The sequence below is a fragment of the Bos mutus genome, chromosome 7, assembly GCF_027580195.1.
Source record: "Bos mutus isolate GX-2022 chromosome 7, NWIPB_WYAK_1.1, whole genome shotgun sequence".
NCBI classification, from domain to species: domain Eukaryota; kingdom Metazoa; phylum Chordata; class Mammalia; order Artiodactyla; family Bovidae; genus Bos; species Bos mutus.
In genome coordinates, this window is record NC_091623.1 from 60240487 (window position 1) to 60264706 (window position 24220).

The 24220-nt window shown below is 59.8% G+C and overlaps 2 protein-coding genes across 3 annotated transcripts; both read right to left on the minus strand.

Moving 5' to 3' along the window:
• Nucleotides 1-159: 159 nt before the first annotated feature.
• Nucleotides 160-5367, minus strand: TEKTIP1 (tektin bundle interacting protein 1). Its single transcript, XM_005888316.3, has 4 exons — nt 3500-5367; nt 647-885; nt 427-552; nt 160-338 (listed from the first exon to the last, which is right to left on the minus strand). The coding sequence occupies exons 1-4, from the start codon at nt 3631-3633 to the stop codon at nt 160-162; spliced, it is 678 nt and encodes a 225-aa protein (XP_005888378.2). The 5' UTR covers nt 3634-5367.
• A 145-nt stretch (nt 5368-5512) lies between these two features.
• Nucleotides 5513-24220, minus strand: FZR1 (fizzy and cell division cycle 20 related 1). Of its 2 annotated transcripts, none has more exons than XM_070373934.1 (14): nt 24026-24220; nt 12468-12589; nt 11271-11396; nt 11106-11169; nt 10907-11034; nt 10430-10512; nt 9977-10160; nt 9273-9338; nt 8776-8878; nt 8509-8693; nt 8180-8413; nt 7785-7889; nt 7206-7307; nt 5513-6928 (listed from the first exon to the last, which is right to left on the minus strand). In XM_070373934.1, the coding sequence occupies exons 2-14, from the start codon at nt 12534-12536 to the stop codon at nt 6887-6889; spliced, it is 1491 nt and encodes a 496-aa protein (XP_070230035.1). In that variant the 5' UTR covers nt 12537-12589; nt 24026-24220; the 3' UTR covers nt 5513-6886. The 2 variants fall into 2 exon arrangements, with proteins under 2 accessions (XP_070230035.1, XP_070230036.1); XM_070373935.1 differs by having other exon boundaries at nt 7215-7307; nt 24026-24219.

Below are 24220 nucleotides of genomic sequence, written 5' to 3' on the forward strand. Positions count from 1 at the left end.
GGCGTCTGTCTGCCCCTGCCTCGAGTTTGGTCACCAAGGTCTCCCTTTATCTGACTGCCCCCAGGCCTCGGCCCCAGAGGTGGACGGACGCCCAGGGCGGGTGGGAGTGGTGGCGCCTGCACCCCTGCAGAGCCGCCTCGGGCAGCAGCACGATCTTTATCAGTGACTGGGTGTATAGACAGGCGGGGGCCGCTGGTTGGTGGCGGGACAGTAGGGTTCCAGGCCCCACTGCCGGTAGTTCTGGGCGGTGTAGCGCGGGCGCTGGGGCGCTGACAGGTACCGCACGTAGTCAGACGCCCGCCATAGCGGTTCCACCCCGAAACGGTGCCTGTTGATGGCTGTGGGGCGGGGCCAGGACTCGGGTCACGGCTGGCCCCGCCCCCGGGCGGTCCCGCCCCGAGCCCCGCCCCCTGCCCCCCGCCTCACCGAATTCTTTGCCCCTGATGGGCCTGTCCTTCCACAGCACGCTTCCCCACCGAGTGCTGGGGTCTGTGTACTGGGCGGGGATGATGGGGTCGTACCAGGCCGTCTCCCGCAGACGCTGGGTGTAGGCTGCGGGGTGGGGGTTGGGGTCAGCTCCACACCTCCGGCCCCACCTGTTTTCCAGGCCTGGGGACGGTGGGGGAAGGTAGGGGCGGGAGCTCACCCGAGGGCAGGCTGCGCTCCCGGTGGTCATAGCACCCGTGCCAGCGGGCATAAGCCTCACGGTACGGGCTGTCCGGAGCCCGCGGGAGCGTGTACCAGGCTTCCCGGGAGTCCGAGTTGGTCAGGCCCGTGTACCACAGCTGGCCGGCCGCGTCGCGTCCCATGGGCGTGTACTTCCAGCGCGTGGCCTGTTTGATGGCCGGAGTCCAGCGGGGCCCCTCCTGGGACAGGTAGTCATCGCTGTGGGCAGGGGGCGGGAGGAGAAAGACTGAGCTTGCAGCCCCCCTGCCCTCCCTGGGCCTCTCTCCTCTTTGCTGGCATCTCGGTGCAGAGGCAGAGGCCCTGTCAGAGGTGCGGGAGGCTGCCCCCGTAGCCCCTCCTCCCTACCCCATCCTCCCCGACCCCCAGGAGCCTCTTAAATGTTTCTTCACCTTTTCTGCTTTTCTTGCCTCTACCAAGTCCCTTGTCCAACCTCACAGACCTGCAGGCCCTTTCCTCCAGGAAGCTACCCTGGCCTGGAAGTGTACTGGAAGTGGTCACAGCTACAGCTGAGTGAGTGGCCCAGGTTTACCTGTCACTGGTCTGGCCTGGGAGCCATGGGCTGGGGATCCAGGGAAAACGTGTGGAGGGGCCCAGGCTCCCAGGAAGTGCCCTCACCATTCCTCCAAGTCCCCAGGAGCACCTAGGTGCTAAGACTGGCTCACATTTAAAGAAGCACCTATGCCTCCTGTTCCAGGGGCCTCTGGTACAGAGCCTCTCCCAGGCTAGCATCTCAGGAGGGCTTCCCGGAGGAGGAGGTAACAGTGATGTGAGGCGAGCAGCTCGTGTAAAGGTCGTGGGGCAGCGGGGGAACATGTAAGAACTGAGGCTGGCAGAGCCGGGGGAAGTGGAAATATGCTGATGGTGACACTAAAACCTCAAGGAGGCATCATTAAAACTAAAGCTCCCCTTCCAAACATCCCAGCAGCACCACTGCCCAAAGGACAGAGGTGGGCACCTGCGGTGACCTGGCAGTCTAGCTCCAGGGACGTGGGTGCCCCAGGGAATGAGGCTGTGACCCCAAGATGGTGCCAGCAGGGCTGCTGACTAAACCATCTCCTATGTGCCTGCTTGGGGTTCTCACCCCACAGGGCAAACTAGAAAGAGGAGAGCGTGGCCTGCTGTATTTGGGGCACAGGTCTTGGGAAGTGGCCATGGGCTGGGTTTGCTGCTTGCAGGGAGGGGAGTTGCGGGACCCTCTGGCAGGCCCTACCCTTTTGAGCTACAAAATGAACTGAAACCACAAAGCGCACGTGGTTTGTGGAAAGGAATTTAAACAGTCTAAAACAACACACAATGAAAAGTGTCTGTGTCAATTATTACCTCAAAAAATAAAAACACTGCATTACAGCTGAAAGAAAAATGTTTTTTCCCTAATAAATGAAGCCTTCTCGGTCTAGAATCGAGAGACCTACTGGCATTTAAATAAACGTGTTGTGCCTAGTTGCTCAGTCGTGTCTGACTCTTTGTGACCCCATGGACTGTAGCTCGCCAGGCTCCTCTGTCCATGGGGATTCTCCAGGCAAGAATATTGGAGTGGGTTGCCATGCCCTCTTCCAGGGGATCTTCCTAACCGAGGGATGGAACCCAGGTCTCTTGCATTGCAGGTAGATGCTTTACCACCTCAGTCACCAGGGAAGCCCAGTGTTTAAATAGAGCACTGAAAAAAATTCATCTCCCATGCCAGCCCTGACCCCCCATTATTCCCCAGCCCTCACAGCAGTCCTGTACTCATTGCTGTCCATTCCCTTGCAGCAGCAGTCTGTGCATGCACCCGTGTCCCACTGCACACCTGTGGGACCCTGCTTCAATTGAGGTGGCACAGCTTTTCTTAATTTTCTTGGAAATGCAGCACCCAAGGTACTCGCTCCCCTTTTTTTGTAAAGCTGGATAGTATACCATTATAGTTTATTAATGATTAATGGATCTTCTAGTGGGTTGAAGGTGTCACCCAAGTTCCTGTCCACCTGGAATCTCTGAATATGACCTTATTTGGAGATATGGTCTTAGCAGATTAACTCCAGAGGGTGTGGGGCTTCCCTGGGGGCTCAGTGGTAAAGAATCCACCTGTGCCAATGTAGGAGACACGTGTGCAATCCCTGGTCCAGAAAGATCCTACATGCCGTGAAGCAACTAAAGCCTGTGTGCCTACTGAGACTGTGCCTTCAAGCCCAGGAGTCACAACTACTGAAGCCTGAATATGTGCTCCACAGCAGAAGAACCTGCTGTAATGAGAAGCCCATGCAGCAACTAAGACCCAGCACAGCCCAAAAAAGGGTCACGCTGGGTCAGGGAGGCCCTAACATGACCCTGATGCAGACTCCCAGTAAGGCAGGGGATCTGGACGGGCAGGGGAGAAGATCACGTGATGCAGAGGCAGTGTGGGTTATGCCTTTACAAGCCAAGGGATACCACAGACCGCCTGCACCCCCAGAGCCCAGAGGGTCAGGGGACAGGCGCCCCCTTGTGGCCTCAAGAGGCCCCCAACCCTGCAGACAGACAGCTTGGTCTTGACCTCAGCCCCGGGAGAGGGGAAGAGGGTGTATTCTGTGCCCCTTATGGAGACTGGTCCAGCAGTGTGGGGTTCACAGGACCCTCTGCTCTGCTGGCTGTGTGCGTGCACACGCTGTGTGTGTTGTGCAGGTATGAACCACCACGTGACCTGCATCAACTCCTGCCAGGTCCCAAGCCAGGCACGGGTGGGAGGGGATGGGTGCAGGGAGCAGCCAGGTTAGGACAGGGGAGCCTTTATGGAGAAGGACTGAGGCTGGTGGGAAGCAAACCCGGGGAGCGGCACAGGGCAGCACATGCTCACCTGTAGAGAGGCGGAGGAAAATCCACTTCCAGGGTCCCCCGGGGGACACAGGGCCAGGCAGCCTGCCGCCTCAGGGTCTGCATGTCTGCCTCTGCGTGCCTGGGGGCTCCTGCCTCCAAGTCCTGTGGGGCCATTGTTGACAGCAACAAAGGCCACCCCAGTGTCCTGGCAACAGCTGGGCCTACTGGCCCCCATCCAAGCCACTGCCTCCCTCCCTCAGGAGAGGGGCCTGCCCGGGGCTCGGTCCACCCGCCTCTTTTCTGTCCCCCAACACCCCCACAGGGGCATCTTGGAACAGAACCAACTTTCTGAATTTCCCTTCCACAATCTCAGCTCTACCTTCTCCCCACATCCAGTCCTTTACCCAGTTTGAGAGTCTGCACACCCGTGTTCACAATAGCACACACCACCACAGCCAGAGCGGAAGCAACCCAAACACCCACCAACCGCAGAAGAGAAACCCCAAGCAGGGTCCTTCCGTGCTGGGGAACATTTCTCAACACAGAATGGAGTGATACACTGACACGACCCTAAAAACACGACGCTCAGTGAGAGAGGCAGACACAGACGGGCACACAGGATGTGACTCCACTGATGGGAAACATCCAGAACAGGCTGATCCACAGACACAGAGAGTGGGTTCCTGGTGGTCAGGGGCTGGGGAGGGGGAAGGGGGGGGGTGACTGCTGATGGGGATGGGGCTTCTTTTCAGGAATGTAAATTCTGGAACTGAACAGTGATGATGGTAGCACAACAGAGTACACATACTAAAAACATACTAAATTGTACACCTTAATATGTTACACACATTTCACCACACGCAAAAAAACTAACAAATCTAGAACCTGGCTGTCTTTTACCATCTCCAGTGGCTTGTGGCCATAGTCCTGCCAGCACCTGCCAGGGCACAGCCTCCTCCCTGGTCCCTTCCCACCTGTGTCCAGGTCTCCACACAGCAACCTGGTCCTGTTCCACCTCCCTGGGGGTAAAGGCCCAAATCCTCTCCTCGGCCCCCCAGGCCCTGCCTGACCTCCCCCGTCCCTTTCTTTCCTTCCCCTCCTCCCTCTCTCCCCCTTGCTCATTCTGCTCCACACACACAGGTCTCCCTCCGTTCCTCCAACATGGTCCTGCTCCAGGGCCTTTGCACAGCTATGCCCACGGCTTGGGGCACCACCTCAGCCCGGCTGTTGTCTGTGCCCCATATTGGACCCTTGCTCCCACCTCAGCCCTGGGCTCAGAGCTGCCTCTTCCCAAGCCCCCCACCCCCGCTTCACGCTGTGCCTGCCACATGCACTTTAACACTTTACTGTCCACTCACCTGCAAATAGAAGCTGCTCAAGGGCAGGTCTGGACTCTGGCCTCCCTCGTCCCCGCTGCCCAGGACAAGGATCTTCACAGGATGTACCACCAGTCATGGGCATCTGCTCACTGCAGGGGCCTCACCTAATTTCTTCTAGGACCCTCTGGGGAGCCCATCCAGTGTCGCAGCTCCTCCAGCCTGGCTGCTTTCCTCCCCGTCTCACCCTCAGCTGTCAGTAACACCTTTCCCCTTTGTCAGTCTAGGAGCAATGGAAACAAGTCCTAGCCCCCTCCCCAGCCACTCCCCCAGCCCAGGGCACTGAGCCAGGCCTTGCTGCATACTCACACCACCACCCCTGGGTCCACCCTCTCACTCCCACAGAACCTGCCACAGCTGGGCTGCAAGGATCAGGGATCCAAGCCTTCGGGGACACTGGCATTCCCTGTTGACCACCTGCAAGTGGCCTTCTCAGCCTGTTGATACCTGCTTGTGACATTGAGGCTGCTCTGGGGTTACGCTGAGTGCGGACCATCAGAGCCAAACACATCGACAGACTGACAGCCCCACTGGGCATGACCACGTGGTTGGCTCTCCCACCAGCCTCCCGGTCCCATGCCCAGCCCTGCCACTGCATTGGAAGACAACACACGCTTCATCATTTCTACCCTGTCTGTGCCCTCAGGTGCGGGGCCCACAAGTAGAGCCAGGCTGGGTGCGGTAGACACAGGACTGTTTTCTTATTAAAAAAAAAAAAAAAGACTCAAACAAAAATAAGACCTGGACCAATGGGCATACACATGTCTGTACACACTGTCCCTCTGCCCCCTGCAAGCAGCTTGGGGCAGGCCCACCCTTCCCCAAGTTCAGACACCCGCCCACCCTCTGAATGCTAGGGCTTTAAGAGCTGTGACCCCTGTTTTCCCCAGGGGTGGGGGCAGGTCACTGCTCCCTGCCAGCGAGCCTTAACATTTGGGGACCAATTTACAGAAACACAAAAACAAATCCAAAGCAAAGTCACAAATACGTATGTACACATGCACACGCTGGCTGCTGAGGGGCAAAGGTACTCAGAACCAAGAGCAGGGCTCCTGCAGGGTCCGCCCCACCCTGTCCACGCCCATCCATGTCCTCTCGCCTCAGAAGGGAGGCATGCTCGGGCCCCTGGCCACAGCTGCCTAGCCTCCCTCCTCCGTCTCCTCCAGGTGCAGCGGAAACAGGGTGGAGCATGACAGAGAGGTGGGCCCAGAGCCAGGGGAAGCTCAGAAACTTGTGGGGGACCCTGGGGTGCCCCCTGCCCTGGCTGAAGGCGCAGACAGGACCCACTAGGGTAGCCTGGAAGGAAGGGCTGGGGAGGGCCAGGCACCCACAGGACCTGATCCTTGGGATCGATTCTGCCCTCAGACTACCCTGACTGGTCACCCTGCAAGCGCCAAGAATCACAGTTGCCTGTGACCCCGTGAGCAACAAGGAGGGCTCAGCTGGGGTGAACACATGACAGTGGACAGATCCCCCTAGAGTTCTCCTCAGATAACAAGTCCACCTCGAGATGACCTCTGGCATGTAGCATGCCTGGGGCCTGCTCCCAATGTCATGCACTCAGAGTCAGTGGGGGGTGGCCGGGTCAGGGAGAGCAGAGGCGGCTTCAGAGACCCCCTTCAAGAGGGTACGTCCCTGTGATCCCTCCTGGCCGATGGGCGTGGTGTCCAGCTGTCCTGTCCTGTGGCAGGCGTGGGCGGCGGCGGGCACATGCTTCCGGGCATAGCATGCAGCCCTGATGAGGCAGTGGTGGTGACAGGTGATAGAAGCAGCCAGTCCAGGAGTTGTCCTGCGCTGGGCACGCTGTCCGAGCCGGGGCCGCCCAGGGTGGGGAGCCAGAGCCCCACTCCTGCTGCTGCCCGCCCCGGCCCTGCCCCAAACACCGGCCAACAGGGTTCGCAATCAGGCTTTAATGCAATCTTCAGGTTCTCTCCAGGCCCGGCTCCCGCCCCAACCTACTGCCAATCTTGGGCTCATGTGGGGGGGAGCAGAGAGTCCATGCACGCTGACAAGGTGTTGCTCTGCGACCAGGACGGCCGGTAGCTGTGGGTTTACCGGATCCTAGTGAAGAGGTTGAGGACGGACACAGACTCCTGCAGGACACACAGGGGCAATGCTGAGCCCTCAGCCCAGCCCCGCCGCTCAGGCGTGGGAGGGAAGCTCTGCCCCCAGGGACCCCGAGGCTCTGGGCCAGGAGGGGCCTGTGCGGGCACCGAGCATGGTGAGCGCCCCAGGATGTGCAAGGGGGCCAGGTGATGCAGAAGCAGAGGGGTGGGGGGTCCTGGAGAGATCCCGGCTGGCAGGGCAGGGGTGGGGGGGGCAGGATATGCTGGGGGCACACAATTGGGAACATCTGGCGCTGATACCGACCCACTTTACCTTTGTTGAACGGGTTTTGCTAAAGACATTCCAGAACCTCAGTGTCTCGTCTCCAGCACCGGTGACGATGGCCTCTCCGTCAGGGGACATGGCCTACGGGAGGAGAGAGAGGCCACTGTCCCTGAAGCTGCAGGCACCCGGGGAAAACATAAAGGACATTCTGCCTGCTGTGACGAGGGTCTCGCTGTGCGATTCGGCAAAGGACTCACTGGCTTAAGGACAAAACTTTTTTGGAAAACACCAAAATGCTGACGAGGGCATGTGCGTTGAGGAGAAGGGCTCCTGTCTCCAGACACGTGAGAATGGTTGCTTAGTGAACTGTCTAGAGAAGACCTGAGCAAGTACATGGGGGTTATCTGCAGCATCTCCCACTTCCATGTGCAGGCAGACACCTGGAGATCACACAGTGGGCAGAGCCACCGTTGCTCACAGGGCAGGGAGCTGGTGAAACAGACTCAGTGACAATGCCACAACCTGTCACTTGGTCCCGGGGCCCAGAGCTGGCCCAGATGGGATGACAGACCTGGGCGGCAGGGTGTACTGCCTCTTGGGCCTGGAAGGGAGACTCACCAGGTACAGGACCCGATAGGAGTGCCCGGTCAGCTTGGCCACCTGGGTCAGAGAGGGATACTTCCAGACCAGGATCTGGTTCTGTGAGTAGCCGTGTGTGCTCACCTAGGGGACAGAAAGGGCACTGTGCTGGGGTCCCAGGCCCCCAAAAGCATCCACAAGGCACAAGAACACAGGGCCTGCCTGAAGGGTACAGAGACCAGCAGGTGACAGCCCCCAGCCTGGCTCCTTGGTCCACGACTGGACTGACACGGGGACCACATTGGCAATGAAAGCCCTTGGGCCTCTCTGAGGGTCACTGGGTGTGGGCACCTTGAGGTTCTGCCAGACCTGGCTGGCCGGGGCCTGACCGCCTGCCCCCCTGCCGCCTACCCATCCTGTACCCCAACACTCACCAGCTCGTTGGCGTGCTTGGACCAGGCTAGGTTGCACACCTGGGAGCCAGTGTCAATGCACTGCAGCGGCTGCCCCGTGAGCGTGTTCCAGAAGCGGATGCAGCGGTCAGCTGTGCCACCACCGGACGCCAGCAGCCCATGCTGGTGGGGGGACCAGGCGATAGCCTTGACAGCAGCCAGGTGCTCTGTGTACTGCTGCACGGGGCTCAGGCTCGAGTGGTTCCATACCAGCAGCTGCAGGAATGGGGCTGTGAGGCTGGCGTCCCTCGGCACACCCCCATTACCCCTGCTCCACAGAGGGGGCTGCAGGGAGCGAGGGGTTGGCCTACCTTGTTGTCGTTGCCCCCCGAGGCGAGAAGCTGGTGGTCGGTGGACCACTTGAGCCCGCACACCTCTTGCCGGTGGCCCTGCAGCCGCCGCTCTGACTGCAGGGGGGGCGTGCGGATGTCCCTCTGCAGGATCATGCGGTCCCGGCTCCCGGATGAGAGCTGGTCGGCGTTCCAGGCCAGCGCCCCTGTGGCCAGGTAGAGGGTAGACTGAGGATGTGGCCTGGCCCCACAGCACAACCCCACCCTTGCCCCCAGGTGGCTCCTCACCGACACGCGCCGTGTGGCCTTCCAGCATGGACAGCTTCTTCCCCGCAGCGGCATCCCAGATCTGCACGAAGCCCTTGTGTGTGCCGACAGCCACCAGGTTCCCCTAGGATGGCAACATGGGCGGGTGTCAGGCCCAGATGGGGCCCTCCCCTCCCCCTCCCTCCAAAGTCTTTTAACACATGTGCCATAGGATCCTCCTCCTAGGAACCCAGGTAGGTAAGTCATATGGAGCTTAGGTTTGTTAAAACCCACATGACATGCATGCGCAGAGATCCACATGCGTCAATGTGTGGAGCAAACTTGCCCACCCGTGTCTGTCATCTAACCAGGCTGAGGACAGCCAGGGCGCAGATGTCACTGGGGCTAGACAAATGACCATAAGGCTCCTTCCGGGTGTGCAAGGCCCCCACCACTGTGGAAGCCCCTTCCAGTGAAGTCCAGTCAGACCTCCCCTGTGCCTACCCTGCCCAGCAAGGGGATGGAGCTGGTGTACTGACCCTCTCAGACCAGCCCACGGAGGTCACTGAGTCCCCTTCCACGGAGAGGTCACAGAGCCGGGTCACCTGGTGGAAGGTGTCATGTTGGTGCAACAGATGTGGGGCCCACTCCTCCTTTAAGGCCCAGATTGTCTATCCATCCATCCACCCACCCCTTCACTCTCTCATTCCCTCACACCTCAGGCCTGTGAGCCACGGCCTCACTGTGGGCCCCAGGAGGTAGCTAGGAGCTCAGGGACACACACAAGCACAGGGATGCTGACTGCACAAACTGGAGGGGCATGGGCATCACAGCCGGGAGGCCCTGCAGCAGGCGTCAGCCACGGGCTGTAGGGGATGTGTATGCCGGTGTGCCGGTGTCCCCGTGGGGGGGCTCCACTTGCTTTCTCTGAACCCACCAGCATGTAGTTCTGTCCCTCAAACATGCCACCCTGGGGGCCAGCAGCCACTCAGAGGAGGGGGAGTTACTGCTGGGTGGGGGCCCTGTGCTCAAGCCGGGAGCAAAGACTCTAATTCCTGGAAGGCAGCCCAGGGCAGGGATGGTCTGCACCCTGAGGAGACGGGGTAGGAGAAAGGGGTGGCTGGGAACTATCCAGGGCCCAGCAGCTTCCCCATCACTCACACAGGGCCTGGCCTGGCTTGGCCGCTCCCTAGCACCACCCTCCGCAACACACACACACGTGCATGCGCTCCGCGGAACCCACCTGGCTGGTGCAGGCACTCCACAGGTACACACAGGTCCCCAGCCCCACACTGAGCACGTTGAGGGAGGACCAGTCCACCAGGTTCAGGTAGAAGTCATCCTGCAGCTCGGGAGCGTCCAGGACCTTGAACGGGATCTTGGAGATCTTGCGCGTGGGTTTCCGTGGAGATCGCAATAACTTCTGACTGCAGGGAGGGGGCGGGGTAGTGGCTTTGCAGTGACTGCACGGACCTCACAGTCTCCCCTTCCAGCAGCCCCCGGTGTTTTGGGCTCATCCTGACTGACACTATGTGACTCCAGACCTGTGGGTGACCCCATGGCCACCAACCCTCCGTCATGGGTGCTCAGCCGACCTGAGCGTCGATAACCCACTTCCCCTCTGCCTGGAGCCTCCTCCAGGAACTTCCCTGACCTGTGCACAGCCCCTCCCCACCCCGTGCGGGTCTGGACTCACCTCTTATTGCTGACGGGGGACAGGGAGTATGGGGACACGTCGTTGCCATCATCGGGGCTGGAGCGCTTGGTGCTGAGGGAGTACTGCAGGTGGGGGATACCTCTGAGCGGATGCTGTGCCCCAAAGCCCTGGTGCCCTGAGCCCCTGGGGGGAGAGCACACAGGGCGCCAAGCCGCAAGTGCTCTGACTAGAGACACGTGTCCCCAGCAAACCAGGCCTGTTCCCTGAGGTGTCCTCCCACAGGCTTGCTGGCGTCCGCCCATCTTCTCCTGCCCCCACAGCCACCAGCCCCTCAACTCAGAGTGTCAGGGGGTCCCAAGCCGGGCCCCTGACACTGCCCTGGGGCTTGCGCCTGAAAGGGGTGTGGGTGGCTTGGGGTGAGCCTGGTGTGAGGCAGGGGTTAAAAGGGCCCCCACCATCTGGGACTCCAGCCCCCAGCAGGGCTGAGCAGGAGGCGGCAGAGGCCAGCAGACTCACCGTGAAGAGGCCCTTCCTCTCAGGTGTGGAGGGCTGCAGCCGGCGGTCCTCTGTCTGTGGGTCCTGAACCTTCTCAATGCCAGCGCCCAGCAGCTCGTTCTTGAGCAGTGCGGAGTAGGCCAGGCCATCTGTGGGCACCAAGCTCCGTGAGGCCAGGTGGGGGGTGGGGGCCTGGGGCTGGGGGGACCTGAGTGCTGACCTTTGCCGTTGTCCGAGGTGGCGTCCTTGGCTTTCCGGTTCTGGCTGGGGGACTTCTCATTTTCCTGTAGGTGGAGAGGGGAAGGAAGAGTGAGTGGGAAGGATGGGCCCCTGCCCCCAGGCTGCACAGTCAGGGTCTCGCCCTCCACCCTCGACAGCCCCTCACGTTGATCCTGTGGAAATTCACACTCCAGTTGGCACCAGCTCGTGAGGGGATGAAGCGGTCTCCATGCTTGCTGGGGGAGGACACGGGGGAGTTGGCAGGGGTCAGGGTTCGCCGCATCTCCGCCACCTGGAAGGACGGCAGGGTGGGCTGGGTGCCTCAGAGCCCCCAAGGCCAGTGTCTCCTCCCTGACCAAGGCCCCACCCGCTATGTCTCCTTGTCCGTGGCCTCTGGCTAAGGGTTTGATCTTGGGAGTAACCCATGTGCTGGCGCCTGTGAGTGGCGCCACGTCTGAGGCTCAGTTCGTGTGTCCCGCTCCCTGGGCAGGAAGTGGCCAGAGAGCGAGAGCCCAAGTGCAGGCACCGCCACGAGCTGCAATCCATCTCCCAGGGTCACACACGGACAGGAGAGTGGGCGGCAGAGAACACAGAGCGTCCAGCCTGTGTCCCGCCACCCACAGCCTGTGTCCCGTCACCCACATCCCCACACTGTCTCTTCCCGGGCCCCGGTGTGAGGCAGTGGGAATGTCCCAGGAACGCCCTTCCTCCTATAAGGGAGGTTCAACTGTGCTCCCCAGAGAGATATGCTGACGTCCTGCCCCTGGGACCTGGGGTGCGACCTTAACTGGAAATAGGGTCTCTGCAGGTGTTCTCAAGTTAAGATGAGCTCACATTGGAGCAGAACAGCCCCAAACCTAAGGCCTGTGTCCTCAGAGGAGACAGAGACATCAGCACACAGAGGAAGGGGACGCAGAGACAAGGCAGAGGTGGGGTGGGCAGGTCTGTGCGCCCAGGAGTGCCAACAACCCCAGACACTGGAAGAGGCAGGAAGGAGCCCACTCTGGAGAGCCTGTGCAGAGCCAAGAGTGCTGAGAAGCAGTGGGCACAGCCTGCCACGTGTTGGGAGCCTACAACATGGTGGAGGGGGTAGGAGCTTGGGAAAGAGAAAAACAGCTCCCCCCATTGCTCTGTCCCAGTCCCCCAGAGAATGAGGGGTCTGTGGTCCCAGCAGCAGAGGAAGTGTGGGGAGGTACTAGGGGGTTCACACCTGGGTGTGACCATGGGGAGGACGTGTGTGTCACCTGTTGGGCACCTCTGTTCTCAAGGGACAAAGCCCGGCGGCTGAGCACAGCCCCCACCGGCCCCACCCCACCAGCTCCACTGGGCAGGGTGGCGCTGGCGCACCAGCCCCAGCACTCACGCACGGCATCGTGTTTTCGTTCTGGATGACGATCTGCCGCAGGAGGCGCCGCTCATAGTCCTGGTCCATGGTGAGGCGGGCAGGCACGGCCCCGCCAGCCGTGCTCAGCGGCCCTGGATGGCCTGGTGGGGAGAGGAGAGGTCAGCGCCAGCAGACACCGGTCCCTGGTCGCTGGTGACCACGGGGTACCCTGGGCGACAGCCAAGTCCCCCTGCTATGTGGGTGGGCCCTTCCCCCAGGAGCCCAGAGGGCCGTGATGGGGCAGACAGGCTCCTCTCTGGTTGTCCTGTGGGGAACCTGCCCCCAGGCCCCCTCCTCTTCCCACACAGGCCCGGGCCTTGCCACCTCTGGACCACACCCTCGCTCCTACGGCCCCTAGAGAGAGGAGGGGTGGTGCTGATCCCTCTTTCTCTAAGCAGAGCAGCTTTGATCCCAAAGCACAGAACAGGGGGCAGGAGTCGGGAGGGGGTCCATCAGCTGCCTGGCCCTTCCCACAGAGCTGACTGGGCACGAGGCCTGCCTGGTGGAGGGATGTCGCCACCAGTGGACAGACAGGTTCCCCCCCAGGTCCCCCAGTCAGGAGGCCTCTCTGAAGACCGGAGTCAGAGTGCGGCATGAGGGGAGGCTGAAGAGAGAGGCCTGAGGCAGGAGGGCTGTGCACCTTCTAGGACAGGACGCCTCAGAGAGCAGCGCACCCTTCCCAGGGGGACAGCAGACCTGGGTCCGGGGTGCCCATGACCACACGCGAGCCTGTCACCTGCCCTGATGGAGAGCAGCATGAGGCTGGGGAGGGGGCCAAGCGTTGTGCCCCCAGCGCCCGCCGCCTCTCCCACCACCGTCAGTCTACTCCTCCAGCTGGAGGGCCATGTGCAGGTGGGGCCAGCCAGCTCCAGCCCCTGAGCCTCCAGGCCAGCACACAGCGGTGACAGACCAAATACGAACTGAGAAAGCAAAGCCTGGCCAGAAATTAAGTTTACTAATACAAACTGCTAGATGTAGTGCCCTGGTGAAGTCCACTCCTGCCTTAAAAATATATATATGGTAAAGTACCCATGACATAAAATTCACCATCGTTACCGCTTCTAAGTGCACAGCTTAATGGCACTAAGCACACTCCCACTGTTGTGCAATCATCCTCCCGTCATCTCCAGAACTGTCCCATCTCCCGAACTGAAGCTCTAGGCCCATGAAACACTCATTCCCCATTCTGTCCCTGTTAAACACTTGACCCCCCAGCCCCTCTCCCGTTAACTCTTCAAAAAATCAAATATACACAGTCACATGACCCAGCAAGTGCACTTTGAGATAAACGCAGATATACACCCTGGAGAAAGGAAACAGACCCACAAAGAAGCCAGTATTCAAGTGCCTTTACATACACTAGTCACAAAAACCAAGAAGAGAAACCCAAGAGTCGTCAACAGTGAACAGATGAACGAATGTGGTCCCTCCACACAGTGGAGTCACTCAGCCTTAAAAAAGGAAGGAGGTTCTGACATCTGCCACCCCAGGTGGGCCCTGAGGACACGATGCTCAGTGAGAGAAGCCAGACAGAAAAGGTCACACTCTGTGTCATTCCACTCTTAGGAGGTCCCAGACTCGTCAAATCCATGCAGACAGAAAGGAAATCAAAGAACGTCTGCCCTTATACGTGACCACAAGACTACAAGATGCTCAGGTGGCCCTGCCTACGTCCTACTTCCACACCTCAGACACAGACTCCCCGAGTTCCTGGGCCTAACCCTGGGCTGAGGCAGAGGCACTGGCATGAGCCTGTCTGGTCCCCGTCCCTCACTGGGACTGTGCCACGCACAGGGTGTCCTCAGTGTGGCTTTGGCCCAAAGGCAGATACTTGGCCAAAGCAGAGCCAGTGGGGTTCGACCCTGAGGGGCCGTAACACAGCCACCAGTCACCTGTGAATTTTCTGCCTGCACCCTCTTGCAAAGATGAGGACGGCAAGGCTGGGCAAGGGGTCAGGGGTCAGGTGGGGCACACAGGGATCCTGCCTGGAGGTCCACCTGCCCTCCCTCCCCAACCCCAGGCCCACGGCACCTCCTCACTTGGCCTGGGGCTCTTCTGAGCCCGTGCTGGCCCACATCCCTGTCATGGACTTCCCGCTGAGAGAAATGGGCAGGCAACACCGCCAACTCCCACTCCCATTTCAGGTGAATCTGTGAAAGAAGCCACCCCTTCGTGGCCACTGGCATCCTGTCTGGCAGAGGTCCCTGGACACGTTTTGTCCACTGTGGCCGCAAGACAAAGCCTCTGAAATGCCTGCCAGTCATCTCCTTCTCTGGCCTTCTACTCCTCCTCTGGCCTTCTACTCCTCCTCCCCCAGGGGGCCCGTGAGCAGGCTATGAGCAGGCAGGACACTGAGAGGAGACACTAAGCTCTGTTCCAGCGTCCAAGTTAGGTTAGTGGCTGTCCCTGCTTGGCAGACACAGAAACCAGGCTCAGAGGGCTAACTTCCCAGCCCAACATACTGAATGTACTCCGCAGACCTAAACAGGGCCTCAGCTGCCGTATGGCGGGCAGAAAGCTCCCTGGAGCCCACGTGCTCAGGGGCGCCTCCTCTGGGGCCTCAGCTCAGGGATGGCGAGGGAGTTGCCCACAGGGCTGATGGAAACCACGGTCTCTCTATTCACAGACCAAAGCCACAATGTCAACGCCCCTAGCGGCTCCTTGTGTGGTCAGATGGCAGGGCCCAGAAAGCAGTGCAGATGCAGGCCACACACCTGAAGTTAAGCACCCAAAGCACTAAGGTCATTGCAGAGTACGTGGAGACTGGTTTTCTAGGATGCACAAAGGAGCTGCTGCTAAGACACTGAGTGTCCAGGCACCGGGTGTCACTAAATCAGCACGCCCATGTGAAGCGCCCTTCGCCATCTGTGGGCTACGTCCTAACAGGAGAGTCTGCAGAAGGCCGTGTGGCGGGCAGGCGACTCACTGCTGACAGGTGTGGCTGCTGAGGATCAGAGCAGTCCCTAGTCCCTGACCGTGGCTGCGTTCCTTATATGGCAAAACGGGCTCTGCGGACAGGGTCAAGGCCCCTGAGATGGGGACGACCCAGGATTCCCCGGGAGGCCCAGTGTCATCACAGGGTCTTTATAAGAGGGAGGGGGAGGGTCAGAGGCAGACAGGAGATGCTGACTCCCGCCTCATACTGCACAGCTCCAGAATCAGAGGACACACCCTTGCCGCGGAGGAGACACTCCCACCTGCTGTTGGCAGGAGCCGAAATCTGGCAACAGCTTTCAAAATCTAAAAACGCACATCCTTTTTGACTTCTAAGAATTTCCCCTTAGAAACTCTGGCACACGTGCAAACCCATGTGTACAGGGAAGCTGCTGTACGCGGGCCGCTCAGGAAAGCAGGGGACAGAGCTCAGATGTCTACCTGGGGGGCCTGGCCTTTTTCCCCTGCTGCCAGAGGCACTGCAGTAAAGGGGTGGGGGTCTTGGGGACCCACTGCACGCACAACACGCTGTGCAGAACAAGCTGTTTTCAGAAGGGTTAGTCGGTCGGCTCTGGGAAGAGGAACTAGAGGACAGGGTCTAGTGAGGAAGGAAGCCCTGGTCTCCTGCCTTGTCACTGTGCTTCTTGGATTCTGTGTCTCGGGAACTTGCCAGCCATTCACAGAATAAGCAGCCAGACACAGCAGGGGTCACGCACACCCGGCATGAGACCGGAAGAGTCTCCATGGTAGGGGCATGGCCAGCTGTGCACAGGAACACTCTGCCCCCTTTGCTTGTCTCCTAACTCCTGGGTTTCCAGCCGCTGCCCCACTGGAGGAGGCTTCCCCTGCAGTTTCTCACCAACTCCTGACCTCGCCCAGCCCTCCAGCCTGCAGGATTTCCAGTTACCAGGCACTCAGTACAACCTAGTGGTCCTCATCAGGGTGGTTCTGCCCTGGGGACACCGGGCCAAGTCTGGGGACATCTGTGCTTGTCATGACTGTGGGTGCCAGAGATGCCACTCCACACCCCAGTGCCTGTCACGGCCCCCCAGAGAGGATGATCCGATGCAGTGCCGGGGGGAGCCCTACAGGGCCAGGCCAGTGAAATGACAGAGCATGGGCTGGCCCTGGGTTGGCAGGGACCCAGGGGCCAGAAGATAACCCAGTGTCCAAGCCCCAAGAGCCCTCCTGACAGCTGGGGTCCCACCTGAGGAAGAACACAAGGGCAGGTGCTCACCTCCAGTCACTGCAGCCCCAAGGGTGAGTGAGCAGAAACCACCCCTCCCTGAGCCCACAGAGGAAATGAGGTCAGACAGTGGCCTGTGGGGCAGGACCCAGGATAGTGAGCCCCTCCCACTGTCGCTGGCGAGGCCTCCTCAGGTGAGAGCAGCATCCTGGGCATACCCCTGGCAAGTTTGTGCCAGGCCCATAGGGCCGTCCCCTGCTTCCAGCAGTGCTCAGACCAACTGCAGGTCCTTTGGGGCCTTGCTTATCTTGAGAACCGCTCCCGCTGTTTTCCTGCTGTGGGGCTCTGAGGCCAAGGAGACACCCCGTGATGTGGCTTATGACTCAGGACTCCAGGCAGCTGCTGGCCTCCCCCATTCCCAAGGCACTGCTGACATCCCAGCCATCCAGGGCACTGTGGGTGTAGAGCAGCCCCCCAGGCCCCCACCTGTCTGATGCTAGGAGGATCCCCCCAGTTGAGTGGATCACTGATGTCCCCAGACACAATCCAGTGTCCCCTGAGGTGGGGGGGGCGCAGCATCACCCTAGAGAGGGTAAATCTGGCCTCTGGGAGGGAAGTCACACAGGCTCCCCAGAGGCTCTCTGAGGACACAAGCCAGAAGAGCCCATGGGGACTGCATCCCGGGGGATGGGACTGCTCCCAGCCCTGTGGGGAGGCTGTCAGGACACAGCTGATGGCAGGGACACGAAGCCCACCTGTGCCCCTCCAGCAGCCAGCGAAGCACCAGACAGTCCAGGTGCATGACTCAATGCAGTCCCCAGACTCAATTCTATCTCTGTTCCACAAAGGAGGAACCCTGGGGCTCAGAAGGCTGGTGAGCACCCTGGCACCAGCAGGCCAACCGTCTAAAGCTCCCAGGCCCTCTCGGGATTGGTCATTACAGCTAGGGTGCAGCAGCACCAGTCGGCTCCAGTGGGAGCTATCCAATTAGGGGTCACGGTGACCAATACTGGGGCTCCCTGAGAACCATCATCAGGGGGCACAGCCTCTGAGGGGGTCCCTAACCCTCCAGGAGGCACCCTCCCGGCCCATGAGGCGTGCAGGTGAAGAACCTAAAGACTGTGGTAGCTCTGGTGCCAGTCCATGGCTTCCTGACCATCAGCCCCTGAGAAGGCAGGGTAACTGGTCGTCTTATTCCAGCCAGACTCTGAGGGGTGGGGAGAAGTCCCACAGAGAGACCCAACCAGAAATGGGGGGTCTTCCAATCTTCTGCTCCCAGCAGAATCTCTGCTTTTGCCTTTTCCACGTGGGTGCAGGCCGGCCAGCCCTGGCAGATCCCCTTCTTGCGATCATCACCAGGCCCAGGGCGGGCTGTGGAGGGGGACAGAGCTGGCTGTGAGTCTGGGCTTCGACCCTTACTGGCTAACTGGCTCGGGCAAGCAACTTCTCCTCTCAGAACCTGTCTCTTCATCTCAAAAGTGGGGAAAATGGAGTAACACCACAAGTGCAGGGGTGAAACCGGGTGCAACTTCCATGGAGCAGCTGGTAGGAAGTCTAACCCAAAGGGGACGCTAGGGAGCGGAGCTGGTCTCCCGGGCTCAGTGAGGGGTGCACAACAGGTCCCAGCCGTACCTGCTTCCTGCCCATCCACTGCCCAGCAATATAGGCTGTGCGGCATGTGGGGAGCACAGGGCAGGGCCCCATCTTCTCCTCTACTGTTCCTAGAGGTGACAAGGACTGGTCTCCCCTTGTATAAGGGAGGATCGTCCTGAGAACATGAGAGGAGTGGGATTCCCGCAGGCTACACGGCTGGCCGCGGCTGTACAGACCAACGTTGACTCCTGACTAGGACCTGGGCTCTGGGCTTTGCCACAGTGGAGGCACAGACAGGGACCTGAGCAGGGAGTGGCTGCACCTGCAGACAGAGAAGGCGATGGCACCCACTCCAGTACTCTTGCCTGGGAAATCCCATGGACGGAGGAGCCTGGAAGGCTGCAGTTCATGGGGTCGCGAAGAGTCGGACACGACTGAGCGACTTCACTTTCACTTTTCACTTTCATGCATTGAAGAAGGAAATGGCAACCCACTCCAGTGTTCTTGCCTGGAGAATCCCAGGGACAGGGGGGCCTGGTGGGCTGCCATCTATGGGGTCACACAGAGTCAGACACGACTGACGCAACTTAGCAGCAGCACCTGCAGAGGGGACCCAACCAGCTAGCAGCCCCTCATATCTAAGGACAAGGAAGGACAGGCCTGAGGATGGCCAGAGTCAGAAAGGGCTGCGCCCAGTAGGGGACAGAGTGTCTTCCAAGTGACTAAGGAGCATCACTGGGTGGGGAGGCCCGGAAGTGCACCTGGGGAGCCTCTTCTTGTCATTCGTTCATTCACTCACTCATTTAGCAGAGGCTTACAGCCCCATGTGTGGGCAGGTGTAGGAGCTGCCAAGTAGGCAGGACTCACAGCCTGGAGGCATGGAGAGCCTTGTCAACACAGCTCTCCTGCCCGTGACCATACCCCCAAGAGAGTCTCACTTCCAGGTGAAACTGCCACTCTAACCCTCACCCTCACCTCTTAGCTCACAGGGCACCCCCTCCCGTCAGACTGGGTGAAGCTTTCAGGCCTTAAGGGCATCTAGGTCTGCAGCAGCTCAAAGGATGCCAGCCTACGGAAAGAAGAAGGACTTGAGCGCCACAGCAGTGACTCAGGACCATCTATCTATATGATCACAACTCCTGATCGTGTCCCACCAGGACCCCAGAGCCTTCACAGATCTCTGCCTCGGCCTGCACACCTGGGCACAGGGACCTCACCCCTCACAAGCAGCTGTGAGTGTCAGAGGTACTTCCTCCATCTCCTCACTGTGGTTCCCACCCATGGGTCCAGAGTGGGAGTGGCAGAAGGAAAAGCCTAGCATGTTGAGGGCAGCCCCCTCCACACATACTGATACGCAGTTAGGTTGTTCCCTGTGGGGACCCTTCTGGGCACTGTGGATTTGAGCAGCATCTCTGGCCCCACCCACTGATGTTGCACCCCCCATTTTGATGGGGACCCTCTGGTTTAGGGGACTCTTTAGGGGGAAAAGTTGCCTCCTCCGATTCTGAAGACTAGCACTGACCTCTCAGTGCTCAGCCCTTCTATGAGTGCAGACAAACACTCACGCCTACCCCCCATTTGTTCCCCCCACCTCCTCAAGCGGCCTCCCCGTCACCATGGCAGCCTGACCCTGCCTCCCACAGCAGCTTCAGGCCTGATAGAGATGACACTCTCACTGAGGGTCACAACCCTATGACTCCCAGGCTAGTTCTGATCTGGGGAAGAGCTGGGGGTTGGAAGGCATGGTCTGGGGGGAGCACACTGGGAGCAGGAAGAGGGAAAGGTTACGAGGCTGTCACAATCTCCTGGGCTGTGCCTTGGGGTGGCTGGTGGCAGGGGTGGGGAAGGATGGGGCAGGGGCTTGAAGAGAGGTGGTTTAGTGGGCTTGTGGGGGGCTGGGATCTGCTTGCTCACTTGAGAAAGCAGGTGGTCCTAACAAGATGGGGGGGTGGAGAGGAGGAGTCCCAGGTGAGGCTGGGGGATACAAGGGAGGGGGGTGGGCAGGTCTGAGGAAAGGGCCACCTTTTCTGGACACGCCACATGGCACCTAGGGCAGGCTGACGGGCCGCTGGCCACATGGGCTGCAGTCAGGAGCCAGGTCAGATGAGGACAGGAAACTGAGGGTGAGGGGAGGCCATCAAGAATGAGCAGAGGTGCCCTAGCCGAGATGGAGAGGAGGGTGCCCCTGTGTCCCCAGCAGCTTTCTCTCAACAGACAGAAAGTGCCAACAGCCCAGGGGCCTGCCAGCTGGCACAGAGACATCATGACAGAGCCCATCCACACACAGAATTATCCAGCCACAGAAAAGAGGACATGCTACAGCACGAACCCCAAAGACATGATGCTCAGTGAGAAAAGCCAAACACGAAAGGCCACATGTTGTGTGATGCCATTTATACGAAATGCCAGGAATAGGCAGATCCAGAGACCGAGAGTGGGTTAGTGGTCGCCAGGGGTGAGAAGGGGCTGGGAGTGAGCGCTGATGGAAATGCTCTGGAACTACAGTGGTGACAGATGCACACACCACATAACATACTGAAAACCACCCAACTGCACAATTTAAGTGAGTGAATTGCGGAGCACAAGGATTTTACCTGAGTAAAGCTATTACCCACAAAAATCAGATAATAAGAGAAACATCACTGGAGCAGTTAATGCTAAAGGAAATCAACCCTTAATAATCACTGGAAGGACTGATGCTGAAGCTCCAATACTTTGGCCACCTGATGCTAAAAGCCAACTCATTGGAAAAGACCCTGATGCTGGGAAAGATTGAGGGCAGGAGGAGAAGGGAGCGAAAGAAGATAAGATGGTTGAATGGCATCACTGACTCAAAGGACTTGAGTTTGAGCAAGCTCTGGGAGATGGTGAAGGACAGGGAGGCCTGGTGTGCTGCAGTCCATGGGGTTGCAAAGAGTTGGACACGACTTAATGACTGAATAACAGTGGAGGAGACTGAAAGACAGAGGGGACGGTGCAGGCTGCCGCGTGAGCAGCGGTGGGACGACTGAAGGCGGCCGGGCCAAGGGGGGTGCAGTATGCGCTCTTGCTCCCTTCACGCCCGAGGACGCTGAGGCAGGAGGAGGCAGTCACTTGCCAACGACACAGGACACAGCCGTCGGGGCCACCAACGTCCCGTGGAGACTGTCACTGGGGGCTGGGCCCTGCGCCTGTCCCTTGATTTAAACACTCCCTGCCTGCACTGGGCAGGCTCCGCAGCAAAGACTTGGGGAGGGAGTGAGGGGCAGGCAGGCCAAGACCAGTGGAGCTGACGAGCTGGCTGACACAACGAAGCAGCAGCACTGCTCCCAGCAGCACTGGGAGCTACTGGGGCAGAAGAGGCAGGCCGAATACCCCTTTCCCAACTCTGCAGGCCACTGGCTCCCTGTGCCAATCCCCAAGATGGACTGCCCACCCTCTATCCGCTCCAGCCAGGACTCTCCAGCCCCAGCTTTGCAGGGCACTGACACGGAGACTCTGCACTCATAGGCTTTGGTCGGTGCTCTGGTTCCAGGCCTCCAACTTTGGCACCGTGGACTTTCAGGATCAGGACCAGATCACTCTCAGTAGGAGACCATCCTGGGTGCCACGGGGTATGGAGCCCCATCTCTGCCCCACCCCTTCAAAGTTAGGAGCCTCCCCAGTCGTGACAACCATAGATGTCCCCAGACATCACCAGTGTCCCAGACAAAAATCTCCAGGTCATTATAGGGTGCTCCAAGTCGGCTGGTTTCTTTAAGAACAAGTCCCTTGATCTCCAAGTCAGCCCGGAGTCCCAGACAGATTGGAAGATAGATTGGCTTCTGATCCTCATCCCTCTCAGTAACACTGAGCGAAAGGTCCCCACAGCCACCACCACCATGGGCCTCCCAAAAGGCATAAGTCCCTGGTACACAAAACCTACTCCAGTCAGCAGCCCCAATAAATACGAATGGCAGGAGACTTCCTGCAGCAACAGAGGGCCCAGTGTGAGCTTCTATGCAGATCTGCTTCTGAAGCCTTGTGAGGCTTCAAGGTCCCCCGTGCCCAGCCCCAGAAAGATGCCACCAGCCCAGGCACAGACTCTGAGACCTTCCTGGGCAACAGTCCTGGCAGCAAGCTGGCCAGCGCAGTCACAGGAGACGCTGCCCCCACCACAGCAAAGCAAGTGTCCTTTGAGCCAAGCATTGTCTGAGGACCAGGGCTCTGGGTTTCGGAGAGGCAGGGCCTGCATCCTTAATGGAACCCTCTGGGAGCAATCAAACCTCACTCACGATGCAAAGCACCAGCGAGTGGCCAGCACACTTGCCTCCTCTCTCAGGTTCAGAAGAAACACGAGCCTGGCGTGGCCAAAACAGAAGGGACCCTCCACATCACAGGCCACGAGGACGCACGAGACAGTCTGCCCATAAGTGGGCTGGGAGGTGTTCCAAGCAACAACGTGCACCACTCTGGGGACAGCCCCCCTACCCCCACATCTCATCAGCTTCCAGAGGACAGATCCAGCCCCTATCATCAGGAGAGACCCCCTCAAAGGTCTTCATTACACAGACAATCCCACCTGGCCCCATCTCGGGGAGGGATCTGGCTGCCATGAGGTCTTAGTGGACGGTTTTTCTTTAGGTAAATTGTCCTCACTCAAGGGATGGTAAGAAGTGGGGTGGAGGGGCACAGAGGATGGGGTGTTGCCTCAACAGCCAGAGGCATGAGGTCATTGCTCAGTGTACCAGGGTAAGGGTGGGGGAATCTAGTCCCCAATCTGAAAGGCCCCGTGAACTCCAGATGATATGATGGGGGAAAACAAAACGGGTTAAGGCTGGGACACAACAGTGGAACTCAGGCTTTTAATTGGCGGCAGGTCAGAATAGACAAGGCCAATGGGAGGCGGGGTCAGTTTTTAGTTGGGGAAGATGGCTGTGATGGGGTGACTGTGGCCTTTCCCAAGTGGCTGCGCTTGTGCTTGGAGGAAGACCAGAATGATCCCGGGCTGGAGGGCGGTTGGGCACAGCCAGGCGGTCTCAGATTTTGGTGGAGTCAGCGGCGAAATGGAGAGGTGGATTCTGGGTGGGTCGTGGTGAGAAGGGGACAAATTGGGAGGGAGGGAGGCAGGAGCAGAAACCAGAGGGGCCGGGAGCCAGAGGGGCACTTAGGTATTCAAAACTCGTCGTCTAACTGCTTCCGTGTGCCAGGAGCAGAGGGGGCGCAGTGAGTACAATGGGGAGTGCCGACGGATAGGGTCTCCGCACCCTCAGCCCGGTTGTTCAGGGTCCACAAGGTTGGATTGTGTTTTATCCGGGTGGGGACGGGGGTTGGTCCAGGCCTGGGTGAGTCGTGACAGCTCGGGGGCGGGCGGGGGGGCAGTTTCAATTTGGGCCGGGCCCGAGCTCGGGAGACCCGAGGTTGACAGGCCAGAGATGCAGAGTACGATTAGGGCGTCGGCCGGCCGTTTTGGTGGGCGGAGTGGGGAGTCCCCCGGTTTAGGGGTGGTCAGAGCTCAACCTCATAATTAGAAAGAAAGGGGACGTTGACCTCGCGGGGAGATGGCGGGCTGCAGGTGGCTCGGGTTGGGGAGGTCACCCAGGGCCTGGTCTGGGGGAAGGCTCGGACATGGGGGTTCGGACGGGAGGTGGGATGCTGAGGTCACTCGGGCCTAGCTCAGACTGGGGGGCGGCGCTCGGGGGTCTGGCCGGCTCCCGGAGCGGGGCTCAAGCCTGGGAGTGGTGGGCCGGATCGCCGGCTCGTTTTCGGGGACCCAGGACAGACCCATGCCGCTGCCAGGCCCGGCCCGGCTCCGGCGTCGCAGCTCGGGTCCAGGGGGCGGGTCCCCAGACCTCAGCCGCCTCACCTGGCTCGCTCCCGTTCGCCCTCTGGCTCCACCGGCCCCGCCTCTCCCGGCGCCGCGACGCGCCCACCTGCGCTGCGCGCAGCTCCGCTGCGTCCGGCCGCGGCCGCAGCTGACGGGATCCCGGGCTCCGCGCTCCTTAATATGGCGTCGGCCGCTACTCCGCGGCCTCCGGCGCCCTCCTCCGCCGCGCGCGCG

Bases quoted from the DNA above. Each gene is read 5' to 3' on its own strand.
- TEKTIP1 (XM_005888316.3), bottom strand. From the start codon at position 3,633: ATGGCCCCACAGGACTTGGAGGCAGGAGCCCCCAGGCACGCAGAGGCA. The intron at 886-3,499 runs GTGAGCATGTGC...CCCTGCCCACAG, and splicing joins TTTCCTCCGCCTCTCTACAG to CGATGACTACCTGTCCCAGG. The intron at 553-646 runs GTGAGCTCCCGC...CCCACCCCGCAG, and splicing joins GGAGCGCAGCCTGCCCTCGG to CCTACACCCAGCGTCTGCGG.
- FZR1 (XM_070373934.1), bottom strand. From the start codon at position 12,536: ATGGACCAGGACTATGAGCGGCGCCTCCTGCGGCAGATCGTCATCCAG. The intron at 8,879-9,272 runs GTCAGTACACCA...TTGCCATCCTAG, and splicing joins CCGTGGGCTGGTCTGAGAGG to GGGAACCTGGTGGCTGTCGG. The intron at 7,308-7,784 runs GTGAGTCTCCCT...CTCCTCCCGTAG, and splicing joins CCTATCGGGTCCTGTACCTG to GCCATGTCCCCTGACGGAGA.